Genomic DNA, 20,700 nt, shown 5'->3' with positions numbered 1-20,700 from the left:
CGATCACCTTCGCGATAAATGAGTTTCTTTCGAGTCATAAGTTTAAAGACACAATGAAGGCCTACCGAGTGTTTGTGTTAGGCATGGATTTAACTCGGTTTTAAAACCTTAAATTTTGAGTTTTGATAATTTTAATATTTTCGAGGGGTTTTTGAAAAATAAGTAAAGTTTTAGGAGGCAAAGTGAAAATTTGTTCCCATTAATATAACACGCTTAATGATACAACGGTGGATTAGAGGTGCAGTTCCTTGTCAAAGATCCAAGTAAATGCGATGGCGTGCGCCGCCGCCGCCGCCGCGTCCTTGGACTTGGCCTTGGCCTGCGCCCTCTCCTCCACCCTCCTGATCTTTGGAGCCAGGCCGCACAAGAATTCCTGCGCCGCCCTCCCCTCCGGCGACAGCCCCCGCAGCTCCTCCACCTTCCACCGCCGGATGAGGAACTCGAGTATGTCGGCGTAGTCCTTGGCGGTGTACACGCCCACCCGCTGCGCCACCGCCGAGAAGTGCGCGAAGAGGTCGCCGTCGCGGCCGTCGAACATGAGGCACGCCGGCATCGAGATCTTCTTCCTCATCCGGTCAGCGAAGGCCAGGACGGTTCCGTCCGGGTCCACCTCGAACAGCTTCTCGACGATCTTGGCGTACGCCGCCTCGTGCCGCTTCTCGTCCGCCGCGATGGTGCCGCAGATCCGAGCCAGCTCAGCGTCGCCGTGCGCCTTCGCCAGCCGCGCCGTGTTGCCGTGGGAGATAGCCGTCGCCCGCTCCTGGAACGACGTGTAGATGAAACCGCTGTACGGGCTGTTCTCCGTCCGGAAATCCTGCAAAAAATTGGTCGGATTTTTGGACCAGAAACCAAATCAAAATCTTCTCGCAGGCGCATCGATCAAAATTTGGGCAAAAATCTTTCCTTTGGGAGTACCATTCCTGCACGCATCAGGTACTGAATCGTCTTCTCAATCTTCCTCATGTCGACGCGGCCGGTGAGGTACAGGTACTTGTTGAGGAGATCGCCGTGGCGGTTCTCCTCCGCCGTCCAGGCCCTGGTCCAGACTGCCCATGGCGTGAGGCTGGCCCCCGTCTCGTCGCGGATGCCGTCGAGGTTGTTTAGGAAGGTCTGGTAGGTGGGGAGCGCCTCCTCTGTGACCATGTCGCCCACGAGGCAGACAAGGTAGTCATCAGGGAGGTCGCGGGAGCGGCGGCGGAGCTCCGCCACCTCGTCGTGGAAGCTCTCGGAGGTGGGGTCGGGAAGGAAGTCCTGCGGCTGCCAGCAGTCATCGACGGGCTTCAGGTGGGGGAGGAGGTCGGATTCCGCCCACTTTTCAAGGGCTTTGAAGATCTCGAGCTTCTGCGGCGGGAGTGTGTGCGTGACTTCCGCGTGTCGGTGGCGAGGAGGCACAGGAGCGTAGACTTTCTCAGGGATCTCAACCCTACAAACAAACAAATAAATAATTTATTTAAATTAAAAAATAAATTTCAAATTCTACTTTGGAAATTGATTCTCAATTAGAACTTGAAATTAAAAAAAAATGGAGTTTAAAGATGCTTAAACCATTTAAGATATTCGTCTCTTGGTCAACGACAAAGATCTTTAAAGAATCTAAGAGGATTCAGAAGGTCAACGGGAAGGATTTTTCTTTAAAATAAAAATACGACAAGGAACTGAGAATTCAAGAGGATTTTTCTAATCTTTCCATCTTTCAACCAAATCCAGTTCAGAAACATCAAGAGCAAACAGTCTGAAACCAAGAAAAAAATTAATGACTTCGCCGGGAAATTGTCCTAACGCCGGCGGAAGGTGATGCATCGCCAGAAAACAGTCCCAAACACCAGCGAGAGGAAAGCCTCCGCCTGGGTTGTCAGCGCCGGCGGAAGGCGCAGCAGGAGAAAAAACTAACAGTTCAGTGGGACTCGGATAACAGTCCCGACGCCGGCGAGAAAGAACTTACACCGGAGGAACCACATAAAGGCTCCACCTTTCCTCCAGTTCCAGTTCAAGAGCATCAAAAGGCAACATCATTCAACTCGCCGGAGAGAAATCCCAACTCCGGCGAAAGAAAAACTAGCAGGCGCAGCAAGAAGAAGAAAAAAAGGAAGCGAAAAGAAAAGAGAGCTCACTTTCCGGCGGCGCCGCCGCCAAGCGCCGCGCGGACGGAGGAGGCCACCGCGAGGTTGCGAGAGCCAGCGGTAACGCCGGTGAACATGGCGAAGGAGGGCCTGGACGGGAACGCCACCACCTGATACGCCATTGCTGCTCTGCTTTCGCATTCTCCTCTCCAGAGGCGGGGAATTTAAGCACGCGAATCCCAGTAAAACTGGAAATTACGATTTCGTCCTCCTCCCTGCCTCGCCATCAATGGCGAACCACTTTGGTAGGCTGCATTTTGATTTCTATTTTTGGACTAAATTCAATTTTTTCGAAGATCGCGCAAGTTTACAAGATGATTAAGGTCATCTTAACAATCTTGCTTTGGTATTAAGTTTTGACTAAATACTTCTCTAATTTATTTATTTTTTAAATTAAGTCATGTATGATGTGAACACTTTCTATAAAATATCTTTTTTTTTAATATATAATATTTATAATAATTAATATAAATTTATAGTTGAATTCGGTCGACCATCAGGGATGTAAAGCACGTGGATGTAGGGTTGAAAATGAATAGTCGAGACAAATTTTATAATATTCATATTCTATAATTTTTTCAAAGGCCACAGTTAAAATTTCAACGTCCAACGTGTATCTAAATTTTGTTCTTCTAAAAAGAAATGTCCCCTAATTCCTAAACCCTTTCTAATGTTATCCTTCCCACCAACCAGCGACTTTTTCTCTTTCGTGTCTCTTATACATCCAATAGCTTTCTTTTCCTTCCTCTTCAATTAAATTAAATTTTAATAAATAGTCCAATAAATTTATTTATTTTTTATTTTAGAATTTTAATAAAACATATAAAAGAAAATTAATAAAAAATTAAAAAATATTTTTTTATATTTTAATATCTAATTATAAAAAATAAAATAAAATAAATAATGAGAGCTGATTTTATTAATAAAAATAATAAAATAAAAAAATTATTTTAGAATTGATTTTTAAAAACCAACACCACATCTTAAATATCAAAATCATTGTAGTACTGATTTTTATACACCAACACCACAACTTAAACGTTGTTGTAGTGTTGATTTTTTAAAAATAAAAAAATGATATATTTGAACTCTGGAACATTGTAGAAATCCACAGGAGTTGGAATGAGTCCAATCGAAGTTTTCTGAGTTTATCAATAGATTTTGATCAAAACCCATTAATGAACCTAAAAATTTAGATTTTTAAAAAGTTAACATGTAATTGAAGAAGAAAGTACAGTAAAGGTATTTATGATATTCATGTCTGATTTTAGCATCCCTACGATAATAAATTATGTGTATGTATGAATTGCTTTAAATTCATCATACTACTATTAATGACTTCAAGCTGATATCTCTCAACACATATAGATTCCGAAGCATTTCAAAAATCCGTAGAACTTGAAATAAGTTCAATCGGAGCTCTTTATATAGGTCAATCAATGAGTTTTGACTGAAACTCATGGACCTATAGTATTTTTAAAAATTTTACCATGAGATAAAAAAATGAGTATGTAAGAGTTATATATAGTGTCTATTGGTTCTTAGGTGTGTTAATTCAGGTAAGACGGGTAGAAGTAAGGGTATTATAAAAAATTCCCAACCCAAATCCTATCCAAATTCGACCTCGAACTTGAACTTGGATAACTCGATCAACTTGACTAACCCTATTTGATTTAACAAAATAATTAAATAAAAATTTAAAATACATAATAATAATATTTTAATTTAAATACATAATAATAAATCTTATCTAAATTATATGATAATTATATTTCATGAGTTTAAATATTAAATTTAAGAGTTTAATTATCTAAACTATAACCTAAAACTCTAATTTTAGTTAATGCGGGTCAACTTGAATCCAACTCGAACTCGAAAATTTTTTCTGGATTAATTTCAAGTCCAATCCGATTTAATTCAAACCCTAAAACCTCCAACTCTAACTTGATATTTTTCCAATTGACTCAAGTCGGGTTGACGCGGATCGGGATCATTTTTGACACCTCTATTGGTTTTGACATCCCTATAAATTATGTGTATGCGCCAAACGTCTACTTTTAAAGGCTATAACTTTTGATTCAAGTATTAGAACGTTCTATGTGTCAAATTGAAGCTTGTTCAAATATCTACATTTGTTATAGAGTAAAACTCATAACAATCTAATTTCGAGCCCAAAAAATATCATTTAAAGTCTTTTTGGATGCTTCTAATAATTTTATCATTATTTTGGCAATTGATACATACACATAACTTATTGTACGGATACCAAAACTAGACATGGACACCATGTATATAACTCCTACACATTCATATCTTTCATCTCATGGTAATGTTTTAGAAATTCAAATACCCTAGGTCCAAAAATGAGTTTTAATTAAAACTCATTGATTGGTTTAGAGAGCTCCGATCAAACCCATTCTAAGTGCAAAATGTTTCTAAAGTGCCCAAAGTCTATATGTGCCTAGAGATATCAACTTAAAGTTATTAACAGTAGTGATTAGAATATTTTCAAAATTTATGACTATAAGACATTGACACATATACATAATTTATTTTAGAGATGTCAGAACTAGATATGAACACCATAATACCTTCACTATACTATCCTCTTTCATTACATGCCAATTTTTTAATAATTCAAATTCTTTAGTATATCAATATATTTCAGTCAAAACTCATTGATAACTTAGAGAGCTCCAATTGAATTCATTCGAATTCCTATGAGTTTCTGTAGTGCTCCGGAGTTCAAATATACCCTTCTTTACTGTTGAAAAATCAACATCATAACAGTATTAATTTTTAAGTTGTGATATTGATTTTTAAACACCAACACCAATGTGGTGTCGAATTTTAAAATTAGTACTATAACGGTACTCGTGTTTAAGTTATGGTGTTGGTTTTAAAAATCAAGATCACATTGGTGCTATTTTTTAAACACTAGCACCAATGATTGATATTTAAATTGTGATATTGATTTTTAAAAACTACTATCAAAATAATTTTTATTTTATTTTATAATTATTTTATTAATAAAATTAGTTCTCATTTTAATTTAATTTAATTTTTTTATTCTTTTATAATTAGATATAAAAAATAGATTATTTTTAAAAAAAATTTATTAACATTCTTTATATTTTAAATTTTTTATTAAAATTAAATAAATTTAGAGAATTATTTATTAAAATTAGAATTTAATTTAATTTAAGAGGAAATGAGAGAAGAGAGGAAAGATAAAAGAGAAAATCAGTTGTTGGCAAAAGGGTAAAATGAGAATTAAGTGCGTTTTTAGAAAGAATGAAACCTAGGTACGTCATTTGGTCATTTAGAAACTTTAACTACGTCCTTTAAGAAATTACGATTCAAATTTATTCGATAAGGTAATCGAATCAAATCGAGTTTAAAATAAATCAATCAGTTGAAATGATTATTTAAGTTTGACATAATTTTTATTTTACAAGCTCAAATTTAATTCAAGTTTGATTTAAATTTGATTCAGTTATATATTATCGAACTCTTAATTTAAATTTATTTAATTATCTAAAATTTTTATATTTTTAAACTTATATAATTAATTATTAAATTAATTTTTAAAAAAAAAATTTTTACTGCATCTTTATTAATGAACATAGTTTATTAATAAATATAATTCATGAACAATTTATAATTTTTTTTATGAATATTATATATTCAAATTTATTTATTTATTTATTCTTATAAATATTATAAAAATATAAATAAATTATTATCAAATTCGACGCTAAGTTTGTAGTTCATTTACAGCTCTAGTTGGCTGCAACTTTAGTACTCAGCTTAAATCCACTGGTACGCTATTTATTAATGGAATTCTTTTTTGGTGGGCCCGCACATTAATGGAATTCAATTAATTTGTCATAATTAATGAGCATGTTAGCGTACTCCACTTATCCAGTCTAGTAGTCTACCATGTGCTGGTCCCCATTACTTGTCATTCCCATACTGTAGCAAGGACGTGACATTAACCTACTCCCTCTCCTACCATTAAAACCTTTTGCATAAAATTTGGACATGGGAAAAAATTTATGTGGATACGAATTGTTTTTGAATTTGTTCCCGATGTATAGCTGAGTTGGTTATGACATAGCAGAGCGTCTTTCAACTTGAAAAGGCAATATCAAGGATTTAAATCCTAATGAAGTCAGATAATACGCTCCTTTACGTCATGATCAACTGTAATTTTTCAATTTACCTCCGCATAGATAGTCGTGGGATCGATCGTTTAAAATTGTTAAGGTGATGCATTCCATCGAAGAAGAAGTGGATACGTTGAATTTGGTTAATCAGTATTATAATAGGTTTATTAAAACAAATTAAGTCAAAATTAACTAAATCGGAAGAAAGAGAAAAAAACAGAATCGTATTAATGTAAAGACTAACCGCATATCGAAGATTTCAACTTTATTTGCTTTAGTCTTACGAAATGTACGTTTAGGACAGAGAGTAGTTACATCATGTCAGAGTGAACGTCCACGATACAATAATAAAAAATATATATATATAATTAATGGATATCTCGACATTTATAATTATATATATATTAAAAAATTTCGATGAATCGATGAAATTGAGAATTATCAATTCTGTATTTTTTTTTCAAAGTGTTGATCCTCATTAAGTTGGAAATCTAGTTGAAAATATTGAAAGTAAGTTAACATATGAATGGCGATTAAAGATAACTAATTTATTAAGAATAACTTGTTATGAGATTTTATGAATGTGTATGATGATCTTATTGCAGCTCGAGTATAAATTTTTTCTGACTTGAAGTATTCAAATCATTTTAGTCATGAAAATTTATATTTTGACATCTTAAGCAAACATTTCTACGGAGGTGTAGACTCGAGATGATTAGGTATAAGTTGAAGTACTCGAAGGTATTTAAGTAGCCAATAGAGAATTTACCACTATTTTAATTATGAGACATATATCTATGGCAATTTATTAGAATTGTTACTCTTAAGTCTTTGGCTCAAGTAATAACACGTCAAGAGAATGGTCCACTTGGACAGTTGTTTTGAGTAACTTGAATCATAGGACAAGGAACTACAACTTGAGTTAGGTATAACGTAGTTAGTCTAGTGGGGACTAACATATAGACCATGTCCTAAACTAAACGAGTATAAAATGGTGAAAAAAATAGAGACATGATCAATCGTAGCAGCTGAAGGGTTCAGAAGTAGTTTTGAAATCCATTGTGATTTTTTGATTAATTGGGATCATGATGTACAACTAAGTATCACTCATGATTGATTAATAATTAATAATTAATTACAGATGACTAACATAAACAGGGAACCTATAAGGTCACATGCACTATGAGTTTATTTTTAGAAGAACTAGTGGAAGTAAAATCCATCTTAAATAAATTCAAAATGCAGAAAATAGTACTAAGGTCTTGATGAAAATTGAACAGACACCACAAAGTATTGTGGATCATGAGTTTATTACACAAAAAATTATGGAACAACAACCTGTTTAAGTATACCAAACTCTACGCAGATTTGATAAGATACGTCGTTAACTTGAGAGATATTTATTTCTCTTGTCTGACCCATGATGATGTTATGTTTATTGATTTGAACGAGCCTACATCTTATCAGGAAACTATGATGAACTCGGATTCTAAGAAATGACTAGAGGCCATGAATTTCAAAATGAAATCCATGTATACTAACCTATGAATTTTGATTGATCCACTTAAGGAGATCAAACTTAATAGGTGTAAGTAGATCTTTAAAAGAAAAACTGATATAAATGGTCTTATGCATGCCTATAAAGGATGACTGATAGCCAAAGGATATGGATTAATCGAGCGTTATTAGTATTCAATTTTTTTTAAAAAAATACATTTAAACTAATATGTTAAAAAGGTTATATTGATTTAGCATTTCTAATATGTTAAAAATAATTAATTGAGAAAATGGAATATAATGTTACATCCACTGTATATTATTTATATTTTAATATCTTCGACGAAAAGGAAAAAGGAAGATCAAGAGTAGTTTATAAGCAAATTTGTTCATAAATCTCGAGTTCATTAGTATTTAAGCATAAGCCAAAAAAAAAAAAAAAGGTTGGATGAGGTGGGGGTGGGGCGCATCACAAATCCATAGCCGTCCATTTAAATTTGACCTAATAGATTAATCAATCCTATCAAATAATTTAAACTGATTAAATTAAAATTTTATTAATCTATTTTAAAATAGATTCAAACAGGTTGATCCGCCTAAATCGACCCATAGTGGACTTGATTTACATCACGGATTGAAAAAAATTATTTTTTCTTCAAATTTTAAAATTAAAATAAAAAATTTAATAAATTTATAGACAAACTCGTCTAAATCATAATTCAAACTTAAAAATTTCAACTTAACTAATTTAAACAATAATCTAAATTTAAAATTTTTAATATTTTTTACTTTTTAACATATCCGTAAATTAACTTGTCTAATCCACAATCCACGAGATTTTCCAATCCACCAAATTGGTGGACCGATCCATTCGACCCCATCATATGATGAATTTCTGACTAATTGATCTATCCGTTATAGATTGGCTTGTTTGACAACTCTTTATTCACATCTTACCTAACATAATAAAATTAATTCTCACTAACTGCAGCAGTTTTAGCATTTTGTAGTTATTAAGCTTCACAACCCAAATTAATAAGGAGTAAAAGACCCATAATCAGATTTCCTTTGAGTGAGATTTGCGAATGGTAAAAAAGCTTACAATGTTTTAAAAACAACTGTTGCACCTCACTCGAATCTTTTTTGTTTTTTATTTTTAACCTATGGATCTAATATCTCCAAAGGTTCCCTTCCCCAACATGTCAAAAGCTAGAATACATCATAAACCATCAAAGAATCCTAAACAGTTAAATACAAAATTCTTTTGCATAACCTACGATAACAGAGGCACAGGCAGTAAGAACTCGAGGGCATGTCGAAAAATGAGTAGAGAAGTTAAAACTTAGGTTCGGTTGTGAACAACTGCAGTGTGACAATACCTGAGTACCAAACTGAATCTGCCCATGCTAAGTATGCCCCTCGACGATCTTGGGTAGCTTCTTTAGCAACTTGTACAATCCAAAAGTGTTCTTTTGGGTCCATTTGTAGGGGATGAAGAACAATCGAAACATAGCAGGGGATAGCTCTCTATCCAGGAAAGGTATGGCTGCAACTGTCTGAAACCACAAATATTTCTGTTAAGAACATGCGAATGAATCTTTATGGGGATGTTTAGAACTCAAGAAGTTAAGCGTACCTCCCATGTCGATAAGTCACTTCCTCGAGCTGGATACGGCCTTTGCAAATCCAGCTCCACAAAGAAGTCGCAGAGTCCGATGTCGCCGAGCTGCAAATCCAGTCACAAGTAGGATTAGGGTGTTAAGCAAGACGTTGAAAAATCCCATTAATAGACACAACTGATAGATTACATATTGGCCACTGGAAGCCTTGTTCTTGTCATTGAAATGAGGTGGGGCAGCTGCCATGCCTCCCAAACTTGAATTAAAAGGAAATGGGAGAAGACCTCTAAATCCTTCATCTATCCATTGAACTTCCTTGATGTACGAAGGCACAAAAAATGAAGAAGGATAACGATGCCATTCACTTCCGATGCAAAGCACAGTCTCTGTGCATAAAGGCAAGCATTCCATCAAGTTTAAAAATATAATCCAATCTAATGATATGCGTAATCGACCGGACTTTCAAAACAAAACTTGAGAATGGAGTGACAATTTGATCAACTTGAGAACACTAGCAAAGGTGCATAAGAACGCTTAAAAAAAAGCCAAGTAGAGAAGTTGCATCTTAGAACTTGATATTGAATTTACTACTAACAGGATAATTCTAGTTAAAAAAAAAAAAACTTACCATTTCCAACAACAACGTGATGGTCCAAATGTTTATATATTCCCAAAGGCGCGGAGTACCCATTAAGTATAGAGAACGTACGGCTATGGGATGCACACAATATAAGGCCAAGAAAAATGGGTCTCAGTCCCTTAGCAATCTGTGCAGGTAGACAAGGAGAAATCCAGCATATTATAGTTACCTGCTTAATCAATGAACCATATTAAGAAAGTGAGAACATACCATAACAATCAATGAGTCTTCCACTGCATACTTGTCGCGGAAAAGATCCGGGAAACTATCAATGACAGCAGTTGCTGCGATGCAGATAAGTGGATATATTGGATAGAGAAATCTGTGACACAGCAAATTAGCCTAGCATAAGACCGAAATTAAGATGTGCATTTATAATTTGCTTACATATGATGTTAGACAAGACAGTAGCTATCATACACACCTTAGGACTGCAATTATTTCTAAACCTAGATAAACATGTGAGAACAGGAGAACAAGTAGTCAAGATGAGATGATCTAGTTTAACTATGAGAGAAAATTGGAATGTAGAACAAAATGGCTCAGGCGAAATCATTCTAAACTTGTCTAAGAGCAAAGGAATTCTTAAATGTTTAGCTTTATAGAGAATCGATTTTCTAATGAGATCAACAAAGCAATCAATCTTCATGAACAGGAGGGTCCATAATGAGAAATAATGAAACACTTCCTTTCTTCTTTGTGAGCCTGTAATGACATGAAAGCCAGCCAAATATACATGGGAGAGACCACAATCAACAGTTCAGGGCCATATTTCCTCCTCACAACAGGACAAATGCCACGAAAAGTAATGCAAGAACAAAACAAAACAATTTATTCGAGACAAAAACAATCACTAGAGTGGAGGAGAAGGGAAGAGGAAATGGTCATCATCGATCATCGCAATAGTTCTTTATTCGAGAGAAAAAGAAAACAAAACAAAGAAAAAAAAGTGTGAGAAAAAAAAACGAAAGATCCAGCGGGGTTGTTGACAGGCGGCTCCGCGGACGCTGCCGTGGCAGCCGCGGCCATCGCAGCCGCGACAGCAGCATCGGGCAGCGGCGTTTCTTTTCTTCCTCTGGATCTGTCAACAACGCCGCGGAGAGGAAGAAACGCCGCTATGCTGCTGCCGCGGCCGCCGCAGCCGCGGCAGCCGCGGAGAGGAGATCGGGGAGGCAGTGCGGAGGAGATGTGTGAGGAGAGGAGATCGGGAGGCAGTGTGGAGATGTGTGAGTGAGGAGAGAGTGTTTAAGTAGGCTAGAGAGGAAGTCGGTTAGGGTTTCCGGAGCATGGAGGGTGTGAGTGGAGTCGGGGACCAGGCCGCATTGCTGGACTGCGCGGGAAATTCGTTTAGGGTTTCCGGAGCATGGAGTGTGTGAAGGCGGAGTTGGTAATGAACAAGAAGCAGCAGTGGCAGAGCTGTCCAAAATGTACGTTTAGGGCAGATAGTAGTTACATCGTGTCAGAGTGAATTCGATTACTGAATTAGATATTATTAGATCTAATATATTTTTTATCCATTATAATTTTTAAATTTATCATATAATTGTGAAACGACCATGTGGAATAATTGAAATGATAAATTTCATTATTGATATATCGATTACCCATGCATTATTAGTATTCAATTTTTTTAAAAATACATTTGAAGAGTGAATTCGATATATAAATTACTCGAACATTATTAGTATTCATTTTTTTAAAAATACATTTGAACTTATATGTTAAAAAGGTTATATTGATTTAGCATTTCTAATATGTTAAAAAAATTAATTGAAAAAATATCTTTGAATAAAAAGAAAAAGGAAGATCAAAGAGTAGTTTATAAGCAAATTTGTTCATAAAGAAAAAGGAAGATGAATTAAAATCCGGCCAAATAATTTAAACATATTAAATTGAGATTTTATCAACTCTTTTTAAAATAAATTTAGCGCCTAAGTCAATGACCCATGACAAACTCGATTAACTTACAAATAGAAAAAAAATAATTTTTATTTAAAATTTAAAATTAAAATAAAAAATCCAATAAATTTGACCCACGACAAATTCGATTTAGCTTGCAAATTGAAAAAAATAAATTTTTTTTAAAGTTTATAATTAAAATAGAAAACTAATAGACTTGTCTAAATCACAATTCAAACTTAAAAATTTCAACTTAATTAATTTAAATAATAACTCAAATTTAAAATTTTCAATATTTTTACTAATTTTTTTAATTTTTTAAATGGACACGTAAATTAACCCGTGTAATCCACAATCCACCTTGAGCTATTGGATTAGAAATTTTAGAATCCGTCAAATTGATGGACCGACCCATCCGTCCTCATTATATGATGAGTTTCTAATGAATTGATCCATCCATCGTAAATTGACTCGTTTGACAGCTCTTTGTCAATGAAAAGAAAATATAGAAAAGAAAATAATTGGAAGAAAAATTAAAATAGAGAATGGCCAGCCTATGATCACTCCAGCAGCAGCAAAAGAAATAGCCATAGTGTGCTTCTGAAGAAGAAAAAGAGCTGATGAAAGAGTAACCGCATACATGGAGAAGCTACTAGGAAAAAAACCTGAAAAGAAGTATTTAAAATAATGAGAGAAGCTAACATAGAGAAAAGAAACAATGAAATTAAACAGATTTAGTTGTCGCAAGATAAGAATATAAAGGACAGTAATTATGGTTAAGCTAAGGTGAGCACTCAAAGAATGACCAAAATATAGAAAAGAATAGAACAGTAGCCAACAGACAACAGATAACAGAAAAGGAGAAGAACCTCACTTGTACTGGCAAAGAAACAACCACTGGTTAGGCATAGCATAGCAAGTGTATACCAAGCAACCCTCTTGCCATATTTTCTTGAATGTGTGACCACGAGAAATGTATCGGTAATAGTTGAGATAAGACCAAGAAAGAGTCTCACAGAGTAAAAAACTCGAATCTGAAAATTTATTACAAAAAGTGAACAAAGTTGGTGAACAAAAGCTACGTATCTTTTGCGATGAGCCATAGAACTGCAAATTCTACCAATCTACTGTGCTGGCATTCACCTTCTCATCGATGTAGATTAAAGAAGCTGGCCCAGCCACCAATGCATGAAAAAAGATATATAGATATGACCGCAAGGCAAACTCAGAGCTGCACAACAAAGAAATTGTATGATAGTACCATAACAGAATTTTCAGATTAATATATAATAAACTCAAGAGTTGGGGAATCAATATAGGAAAACAATAGGTGAAAGTCGGACAAATAATAAATGAGAAAATATGTTCAGATGGTATGACCATGTTCAAAAGTTATGAATAGATTTATAATTAGAATTCAACTTAGAGTGGAAGGCGCAAGGAATAGAAAGCGACCAAAGAAAGCAATCGCCTATATAATAACAAATGATTTCAATTATCTAAATTAATATTACTAGTGATATTGCATTAGATAGAGCTCAATGGAAGAATAAGAAGAATCATGTAGCAAATCCCAAATGGTTTGGACGACCATGGCTTGATGATCCTCAACAATCATGAGACAGCATAGACAAACTTTACCCCTTTTCATTTGAGTGATGCTAAGAAGCTAAAATTTAACATAGAAGCAGACTTGATCCTTGGCCTACCATCTGTTCAAGAAGACAACTCTAAAACATATACTCCAATAATGCTAGTCTAGTTCTTAGGATCAAAATGTGTGCAACTCTTAATGAATATGCAGATACTCCAACCTTAAAGAAAAAAAAGTAAAGATAATAACAATAAAAAATTAAACACCAGTTCTGTAGTTAAGGAAGAAATCATTTTTTGAAATGTAGTAAGCAATAGGATTGCATGCCAAATTGTTAATCATAATCAAACAATCACATTGATCCTGAAACTCTGCTATGTACATTTTGTCAATAATATCTCCTACCACAACATTTGGCACATCAGCTTCTACTATGAAAAGTTATCTTCAGGCTATCACCTACATGCAGAGATCATCTCCAACATATTTTATATCACTGCAATAAACATTAATACATTTCCCAGAACTATGTATGTGTCAGGTGAACCAACTTATCTTTTCCATATGACTCTCTTGCCATGATAATCTTATGCACACTTCACCTTCAAACTCGACCTTGCAGTGAATACCCAATCTTAGTATTACGTGCACCAAGTAAATGTTTATATTCTTTGTCTTGTGGACATGCCTCACTTTTGTTGAAGAACGGCTTGATCTGTCACACATCTTGATTTTCATTGTCTATGCATCAACAATATCACAAACTTAAACTAACCACAATTTACATCCCGTCAAAGGCAGCTTAAATTCCATAAGTAGCATGGATATTCAAACAAGTTAACTTTTGAATATTACCAGGAAGGAACACTGATAATAGTTTCATTTTAAGTCCAATGCATTCACGTAGATAAATGCAGAAAGTTAAGATAGTTCAATCCCTATGGAAGTGAATGCCAATAACACTTAACCGGTAGTTACTTTTAAATAACCATTTCATGGGATGCATATGCCAATCGATCATGTTAATTCTTAGTACCTACATAATGATGATTCAAGCTGAACTACTAAAGCCCAGAATGCACATTGCTAAGATTATATCAACAAAAAGCAGTCTTAGTTCAAAATTATAATCTTTCACCCTTTACCGATAGAACGCGAGTCGGAAATCGAAATACAAAATTTTTTGTTCATAACAACCGATTAAATCACCATCTTCTCTAATCGGAAGTTCAAAGAAACAATTTTGGCGAGGGCGCACCTGTACTCCCAGGTCTGAAATCCAGATTTGTAGAGGAGGTAATGGAGGGGTTCCCAGTAGTTGAAAACCTCGTCACAGTCGTGGATGATATTGGAAGATGCACTCATATGGCGGAGCAAGCCAAGGAGAAGCGCCGGAAGAAACCACCCCACGCCCGCCCGTTCCTCCTTCTTCTCCCCCTTATCCTCCTTCGAGTACCTATCCGACGAAGCGCCTTGATCCTCCGCGCGCGGCCGCCGTTGCCTCACCACCGAGAGGGCAATCGCCGGTCGCGCGATCCAAGCTCGCTGGCTCGCTGAAAAGGTCGCGACTCTCTCGCTCTCTCTCACACAAACAAACAAAGCGAACTGTGATTGATGGGAAGAAATGGATGATTCGAATAAATAATCGACACGATCAATGGCTCTCGATAAGTAAGAAGCTCGACCGGATCACATGAACATTCTCCATTCCGACAACAGTACACAAAGGCGCGTCCCGTGCCCAGCTTGGTGGCTCCCGTAACGTGCTACGCGCGAGACTCGCTTTCTTCCAGGACAAGAAAAAAAATAAAAAGCCAAACGAGACAATTTTTTTTTTTTTAAGTATTGAAAAAGAACACATTTATTTTATTTTTTCAAATTATGAATTTTTTATATCTCCTCTCTTATTTTTTTTTTCTAATATTTCAAATTATGAATTTCTCCCCTAGTATCAAATCACACAAGACCGATAGCTATGGCCATCCGAATATTCATGGATACTATACTTACTCAAGTCATATACCAATGTCTAATTATGCTTAATAATCAATAATAATCCTGGAGGATGGATTATCCAACATAATTATTTTGGTAAACCACCCAAACCAAAAGTCCAAAACTAAAACCACATGAGAACTGAGATCAAATTTAATCAAGTAGAAAATGTTAAAAACGTCTAGAACTGGCCGTGGCTCAACTTGACTTTGAGCATCAACCTAAGGATCATATCAAATATTCCCCTGAACACATCAGGAATGCGTCTAAATGAGGCAAATGGAAGGCCATTGTTTACCAAAACCAGCCCACTGAGCTACAGATAGACACTATATTATTCGGAAGCATTGAAGTTAAAAATCTGTAGTTCTATAAGCCGATCGACTTCTCGAATTTCTGAATTTGATTCAGGAATATCCACGTCATCTGCAAAAGAAACATCACATTTAGGAAACGGAGAACACAAAAAGAAATGGAGAGGAAGAGGCGTAGGTGTACCATGACGTGCGGGACGATTCGCACGCAGTAGACAGGAAATCCAGTGTAGAATTTGAAAGGACCTCCAGATTTTAATGTCTTCATGGCACAGTCCAAAGATCCAGTGTATGGATACTTCCCATGGGCATCAGGCTGCATCTTTTGTATTTGTGTCTTCACATAGTCAAAAGGCAAACTACAAGCCGATGCAAAGAACCCTGAAACGGCACTGGCACCTGAATGCTCACAACAACAACAAATTATTTAATCACCAAATGAAGTGTTTTAGGACTCCTTTTGCAAGCAGAAGAAGATGCTCACAAAGCTACTTATAAAATTTGCATGTGTAGAAATACATAGGACATGAATGGTTATGGTTTTGAAAATTCTTAGGTAGCCCATAGACACAAGGCAATTAAATTTCATATTTGAATGTATGAGCTGCATGCCACCTTGGCCATGAGGATTAAGCAACAATTTCAAGCTCATAAACAAGTTCTGCATGCCAAGTGGTACTGATATAACCGCTTAAGAATCCTAGAAAGACAATGACCATATATAGGCAACTGATGGAAAATTGCTGTTTAGTACCAATGTAAAAGATCTAATTTTTATTTGCCGCATAAATAATGATGTAGAAAAACTAATATCAAAACACTTTAGTCAATGAAACTTACTCGAGCTGAAAAACTTGTATCATAACTCAATTGATCAATGAGATCAAGAACCAGATCAATGAGATCAAGAACCAGAGAGTGGAAAGATAGAAACAAGCTTCAATATAATCAAGCATCTTACCAATCACAGTGCTAACTTCGCCTAAGCCAAGAGAATCCCTGAACAGCTCAACGCTCTGGTCATATGATGCAAGCATACCCATGTTAAGTGACATTGCTCTTACAACGATGAATTGGGATTTTATTAATTTTAAATCGATTTATTCTTGGGCTTTTACATGAAAGTGATCATTTATTGAATCGATTTAACCATATTTGTCCCATATTGCATAATTTAAGGTTTGATATAATTTTTGTGATTTAATGGTGATTTTTTGGCATTAAATGGATTTTTATTGATTTTAGGGCTAAATTGGATCGGACTCGAGCTCAATCGCGGTCAAATCAAGTCAAATCAAGTCAAATTCGTCAAATTGATCAAGCCAACATGAAGGACATGATCTGGATCGAGCCCGATCAAAATTTCAAATTTTTTTGGAAGCCCTAAGAAGCCCTAAAGCCTAGATCAAACCCAGACCGTCAGATCAGAAATGGACGGTCCAGATTGATCAATTAATCAGAACTATATAAACTGGGATTTAATCGATGAACAGTGACTCGCCGTCACTGTTCATCGTCTTCGGAGCTGTTCTCTGTTGCGCGACGTAGCAAACGACGAGCTCCCTTCTTCCCAAATCTCTTACATTGCAATCTTCGATCCCTGAAGAGTCTTAAACTGGTCTGTTGGGTATTGATCGGTGGCCGGACGCCGCTCGCCGGAGAGGGGTTTCTCCGGCGTTGCAAAGATCTGTTCGTGACTGTTCCGGCGAGGTGCTGAGGAATTTGAAGCCGCAACTTGACGAGGGGTTCTCTGAAACGCGCGGAATACATCCAAGGGGTCAGCAACTTCATCGGAGCAAGGAGGAGGAGAGATTTCCGGTTTTGCCAGCTGAAAACAGCCTCTGCCGATGCTCTGTTTATAACCGGAGAGGGTTTCTTCGGTTCTTCAGGGTTCTGGCACGCGAGAAGACGACCCCACGACCAGATGAAGCTTCAGATGGGATTGCCGAAGCCACATTAGTGGATTAAGCTGTTTGTTTGACACCAAACTGAAGATTCAAAAGGAGGAGAAGAGGGAAGATGCAAATTTCGGTTTCTGATTTCTGTTTTCGGTTTTGCAGCTCTGATAAACTCTGTGTTTTCTGATTTCGCATCTGTTAACTTCCAATTTGATGATGTATTCGAATTGAACTTGGTGCATTTGGTTATTAGCTCAATATTTGGATTAGGTTTCGAGTTTGCTTCATTTTAGAATCGAATTAGCTTGGTTTGAGTCCTTTCAAGCGTTCTGAAATTCTCTGTACTGTTCCGTATCAGAAATTCAGGGTTCTAGCTTGATTAAAACAGTATAAAACTCCTTTGAATGTGGCTATTTGGTTAATGGTTAGCTGGTGCTTGGATTTGGAATTGTCCTAGAGTTTGATTAGCTTCCTTTTACCCTTCAATTGCACTCCGAATCAGTTCTGAAACTCTGATAAGTGGCTGTTTGTGCCAATTCTTGTGAGCTTGTGTATCACGGAGTTAGTGCTTTATGGTTTGAGTATTGGTGTTGATGGGAGTTGATTGAACTTGGATAGCTGATTGTCTTAGAGTTGTTTTGGAAATCTTGTAAGCTTAGTTTCAATCCTCATTGCAACGGAACTCGAATTCAGAAACCTTGAATGGACACTGTTCCGTATCAAGGTTACTGATCTTGTATCAGATCACTTGATAGCTTAGTTTAAGCATTAGTTTGTGGTTGATAACTAAGTATTGCTGATAGTTAGAGTGCACATTTGCTTTGTTTTATTTTGAAATCTAGCTTAGTTCCTCGAAACTCAATTTTTGGTTTTTGAATTCCCTAGTTTCTTAATTGCATTGCATTTTGAATTTCATTTAAAAACACCAAAACCCATTTTATTCGAAAAAACCCAAAAATACGACACACCCAAGCTCGATTTAAACCGTTTCTACTAGTCCTTGGAAAAACACGACTCGAGGCCCCTATACTTCATTTATTTGAATTAATTGTGGGTTTTCGACAATTTAAAATTAATTTGAAGCCCTATCGTGACACCTAGTTAAGGGTTTTCACAAGTGCCCCGGTATCCTAATCGCAGTGGAGTTCGGATCACCGTGAGGCCATGGATCGAGCCGAAATGGGGCTCATCTCGACTTTGAGATAATTGACGAGGAGAGGCTGTGGGACTTGATATTTGTTCACGAGGGGGGGGTTGAATAAGTGAGTTACCAGAGGCTCGGGCCAGGGTTTCGCTTACTTCACACATCTCCTTGAATGTGGCTAACCTCATTGCCTCTTCTGACTTGGCTAACCTGACCTGAATCCTTACACCCATAACACATGTCTTCCCACTAGTCTAGTCGAAGGAGATGTAAATTCGACTGACTAGACCAGCGCTGGTGCAGACACATACCCGGGTACCTGCTCGAGGGGGTTGTCACGTGAGGGCACAGCTCTCCAAATGCCATTAAAGACATTATTAATGACATCGCGCGAGTGTGACGTTTGAAGAGATGAGTCTTTGGTCATTAACGGAACAAATCCATCTCGAAGAATGTGTCGATCAAGTGGCAGACAGGTGGCCTTATCCCTTCGCTGCTACGCTTCTTAACTTGCCCATAAAAAGAGAGTATTTATAGGAGGGGTGTGGTGCGAGGGAGCATATCGCAGTTGGCCTTCTTTGTATTTCCTTTGAGAAAACCGGCACCTCGAGAACATCAACGATGGCGAGTAACGACGATCATTCGGCTCTGAACGAAGGGAGGTCGGCAACTTCGGCAGGTCCCCATCGAGGGGCCGGTGTTTTGATTGCGGCGCTTCGTCGCTGGGCCCGCCAGGCGGAAGCAGAGGCACGTCGGGAGAACCGACGAGCCCGGGCAGCCGAAGAACGAGCTAGGCGGGCGGAGGCGATGGTGTCCCAAGAGAAATGGGAAAATCAACAACTCCGAGAGGTAGCGGAAAACAGAACGCTGCGCAATAACGTTCTCCTGGCGGGTGCAAGGGGATGTTTAGCGGGGGCGCAATATCACCTGATGAAGCTATCCTTAGAACTAAAAGAGGCGACGCATGCCTTTAAGGCTCTGTCCGGGGAGGCGTCGTCCTCTGAGGGCGAGTAGTGTATTCTCTTCGCTTAAATAATGTCTCTCTTTTGCCTAAGTAATGTCCTTCTTTCGCCCATTAGGAGGACCGTAGCGGATGAACTAGCTTTTGTTGTATGGATGATTTTTGCATGAATGAATTTGGTTTGGAACCCATGATTCCATTATACTCCTTTACTTTAATAGTCCCCACCATCGGCCGACCGGGTGTGTTCCCCTAGCATTTCTCGGCGCAATACCCTAGTCACGCTAAGCCGCATGTAACAACCATAGGAGCCACAGAGAAGAGAATCGTACCCAAACCGGCTTCGCATCGCGAGCGAGCTTGTGCTGCAGCCCAGCGTGGATTTGGTTGACTAGGTGGTGTATCCAAAAGCAAACCCAACATGTAGCAGTTCGTGAGGGATCGAACCATATTTGTATTCCGGGGGTGTAGCAGATAAGACAAGTAATGCGTCGGTTTCCCCGGTGCGTTAAGGTGAGGAGTGCTGATGACGTGGCGATGTCGTTTCCAAGGCATAATTAATGGTGACGTGTTGGAGGATTTTCAAGGCGACGTATGCGCGATAAGGTGGCGACTCCTTAAATGCATCCATCGGGCGGTTAACCTTTTCCCCTTGTCCCCGTCGCTATCTTCCTCTCCGCTGAGGAGTATAAGTACCCAAGGAGGGGGAAAGGGGGGACCGTCATCTGTACTTCTCCCGCTTCTTCTCTTCGCTCCGAAGGTTATCTCGCAGCACAGCCAGCCATGGACAGTGATGTTAGCTGGATCAGTTCAGATGAAGGAGGACCCACTACACCTCCGGGCTCTCGTA

General features: G+C 37.4%; 2 protein-coding genes and 1 pseudogene across 3 annotated transcripts; all 3 read right to left on the bottom strand.

Moving 5' to 3' along the window:
* Positions 1–232: 232 nt before the first annotated feature.
* On the bottom strand, positions 233–2,242 carry LOC141847342 (stearoyl-[acyl-carrier-protein] 9-desaturase, chloroplastic-like). Of its 2 annotated transcripts, none has more exons than XM_074735368.1 (3): positions 2,112–2,242; positions 916–1,423; positions 233–814 (listed from the first exon to the last, which is right to left on the bottom strand). In XM_074735368.1, the coding sequence occupies exons 1-3, from the start codon at positions 2,240–2,242 to the stop codon at positions 233–235; spliced, it is 1,221 nt and encodes a 406-aa protein (XP_074591469.1). The 2 variants fall into 2 exon arrangements, with proteins under 2 accessions (XP_074591469.1, XP_074591470.1); XM_074735369.1 differs by having other exon boundaries at positions 2,136–2,242.
* Positions 2,243–9,192: 6,950 nt separating this feature from the next.
* Positions 9,193–15,246, bottom strand: LOC141847025 (alpha-1,2-mannosyltransferase ALG9-like; annotated as a pseudogene).
* A 411-nt stretch (positions 15,247–15,657) lies between these two features.
* On the bottom strand, positions 15,658–16,906 carry LOC141846877 (mitochondrial dicarboxylate/tricarboxylate transporter DTC-like). Its single transcript, XM_074734901.1, has 3 exons — positions 16,809–16,906; positions 16,032–16,246; positions 15,658–15,959 (listed from the first exon to the last, which is right to left on the bottom strand). Exons 1-3 carry the CDS (start codon positions 16,900–16,902, stop codon positions 15,903–15,905), a joined length of 366 nt encoding a protein of 121 aa, XP_074591002.1. The 5' UTR covers positions 16,903–16,906; the 3' UTR covers positions 15,658–15,902.
* Positions 16,907–20,700: the final 3,794 nt, after the last annotated feature.

This window comes from Curcuma longa, chromosome 16, assembly GCF_044706935.1.
Source record: "Curcuma longa cultivar G26 ecotype Majalengka, Jawa Barat chromosome 16, ITB_CL_G26_1.1, whole genome shotgun sequence".
Lineage (NCBI taxonomy): Eukaryota > Viridiplantae > Streptophyta > Magnoliopsida > Zingiberales > Zingiberaceae > Curcuma > Curcuma longa.
The sequence above is the reverse complement of the archived record's forward strand: the minus strand, read 5'-3'. Positions and strand labels throughout refer to the sequence as shown.

Coding starts and splice junctions, on each gene's coding strand:
- LOC141847342 (XM_074735368.1), bottom strand. CDS start 2,242: ATGGCGTATCAGGTGGTGGCGTTCCCGTCCAGGCCCTCCTTCGCCATG. Junction 1,424..2,111: donor GGCGGCGGCGCCGCCGGAAA/GTGAGCTCTCTT, acceptor GTTTGTTTGTAG/GGTTGAGATCCCTGAGAAAG. Junction 815..915: donor ACCTGATGCGTGCAGGAATG/GTACTCCCAAAG, acceptor AATTTTTTGCAG/GATTTCCGGACGGAGAACAG.
- LOC141846877 (XM_074734901.1), bottom strand. CDS start 16,902: ATGTCACTTAACATGGGTATGCTTGCATCATATGACCAGAGCGTTGAG. Junction 16,247..16,808: donor CGAAGTTAGCACTGTGATTG/GTAAGATGCTTG, acceptor GTGAGCATTCAG/GTGCCAGTGCCGTTTCAGGG. Junction 15,960..16,031: donor GAATCGTCCCGCACGTCATG/GTACACCTACGC, acceptor TTTCTTTTGCAG/ATGACGTGGATATTCCTGAA.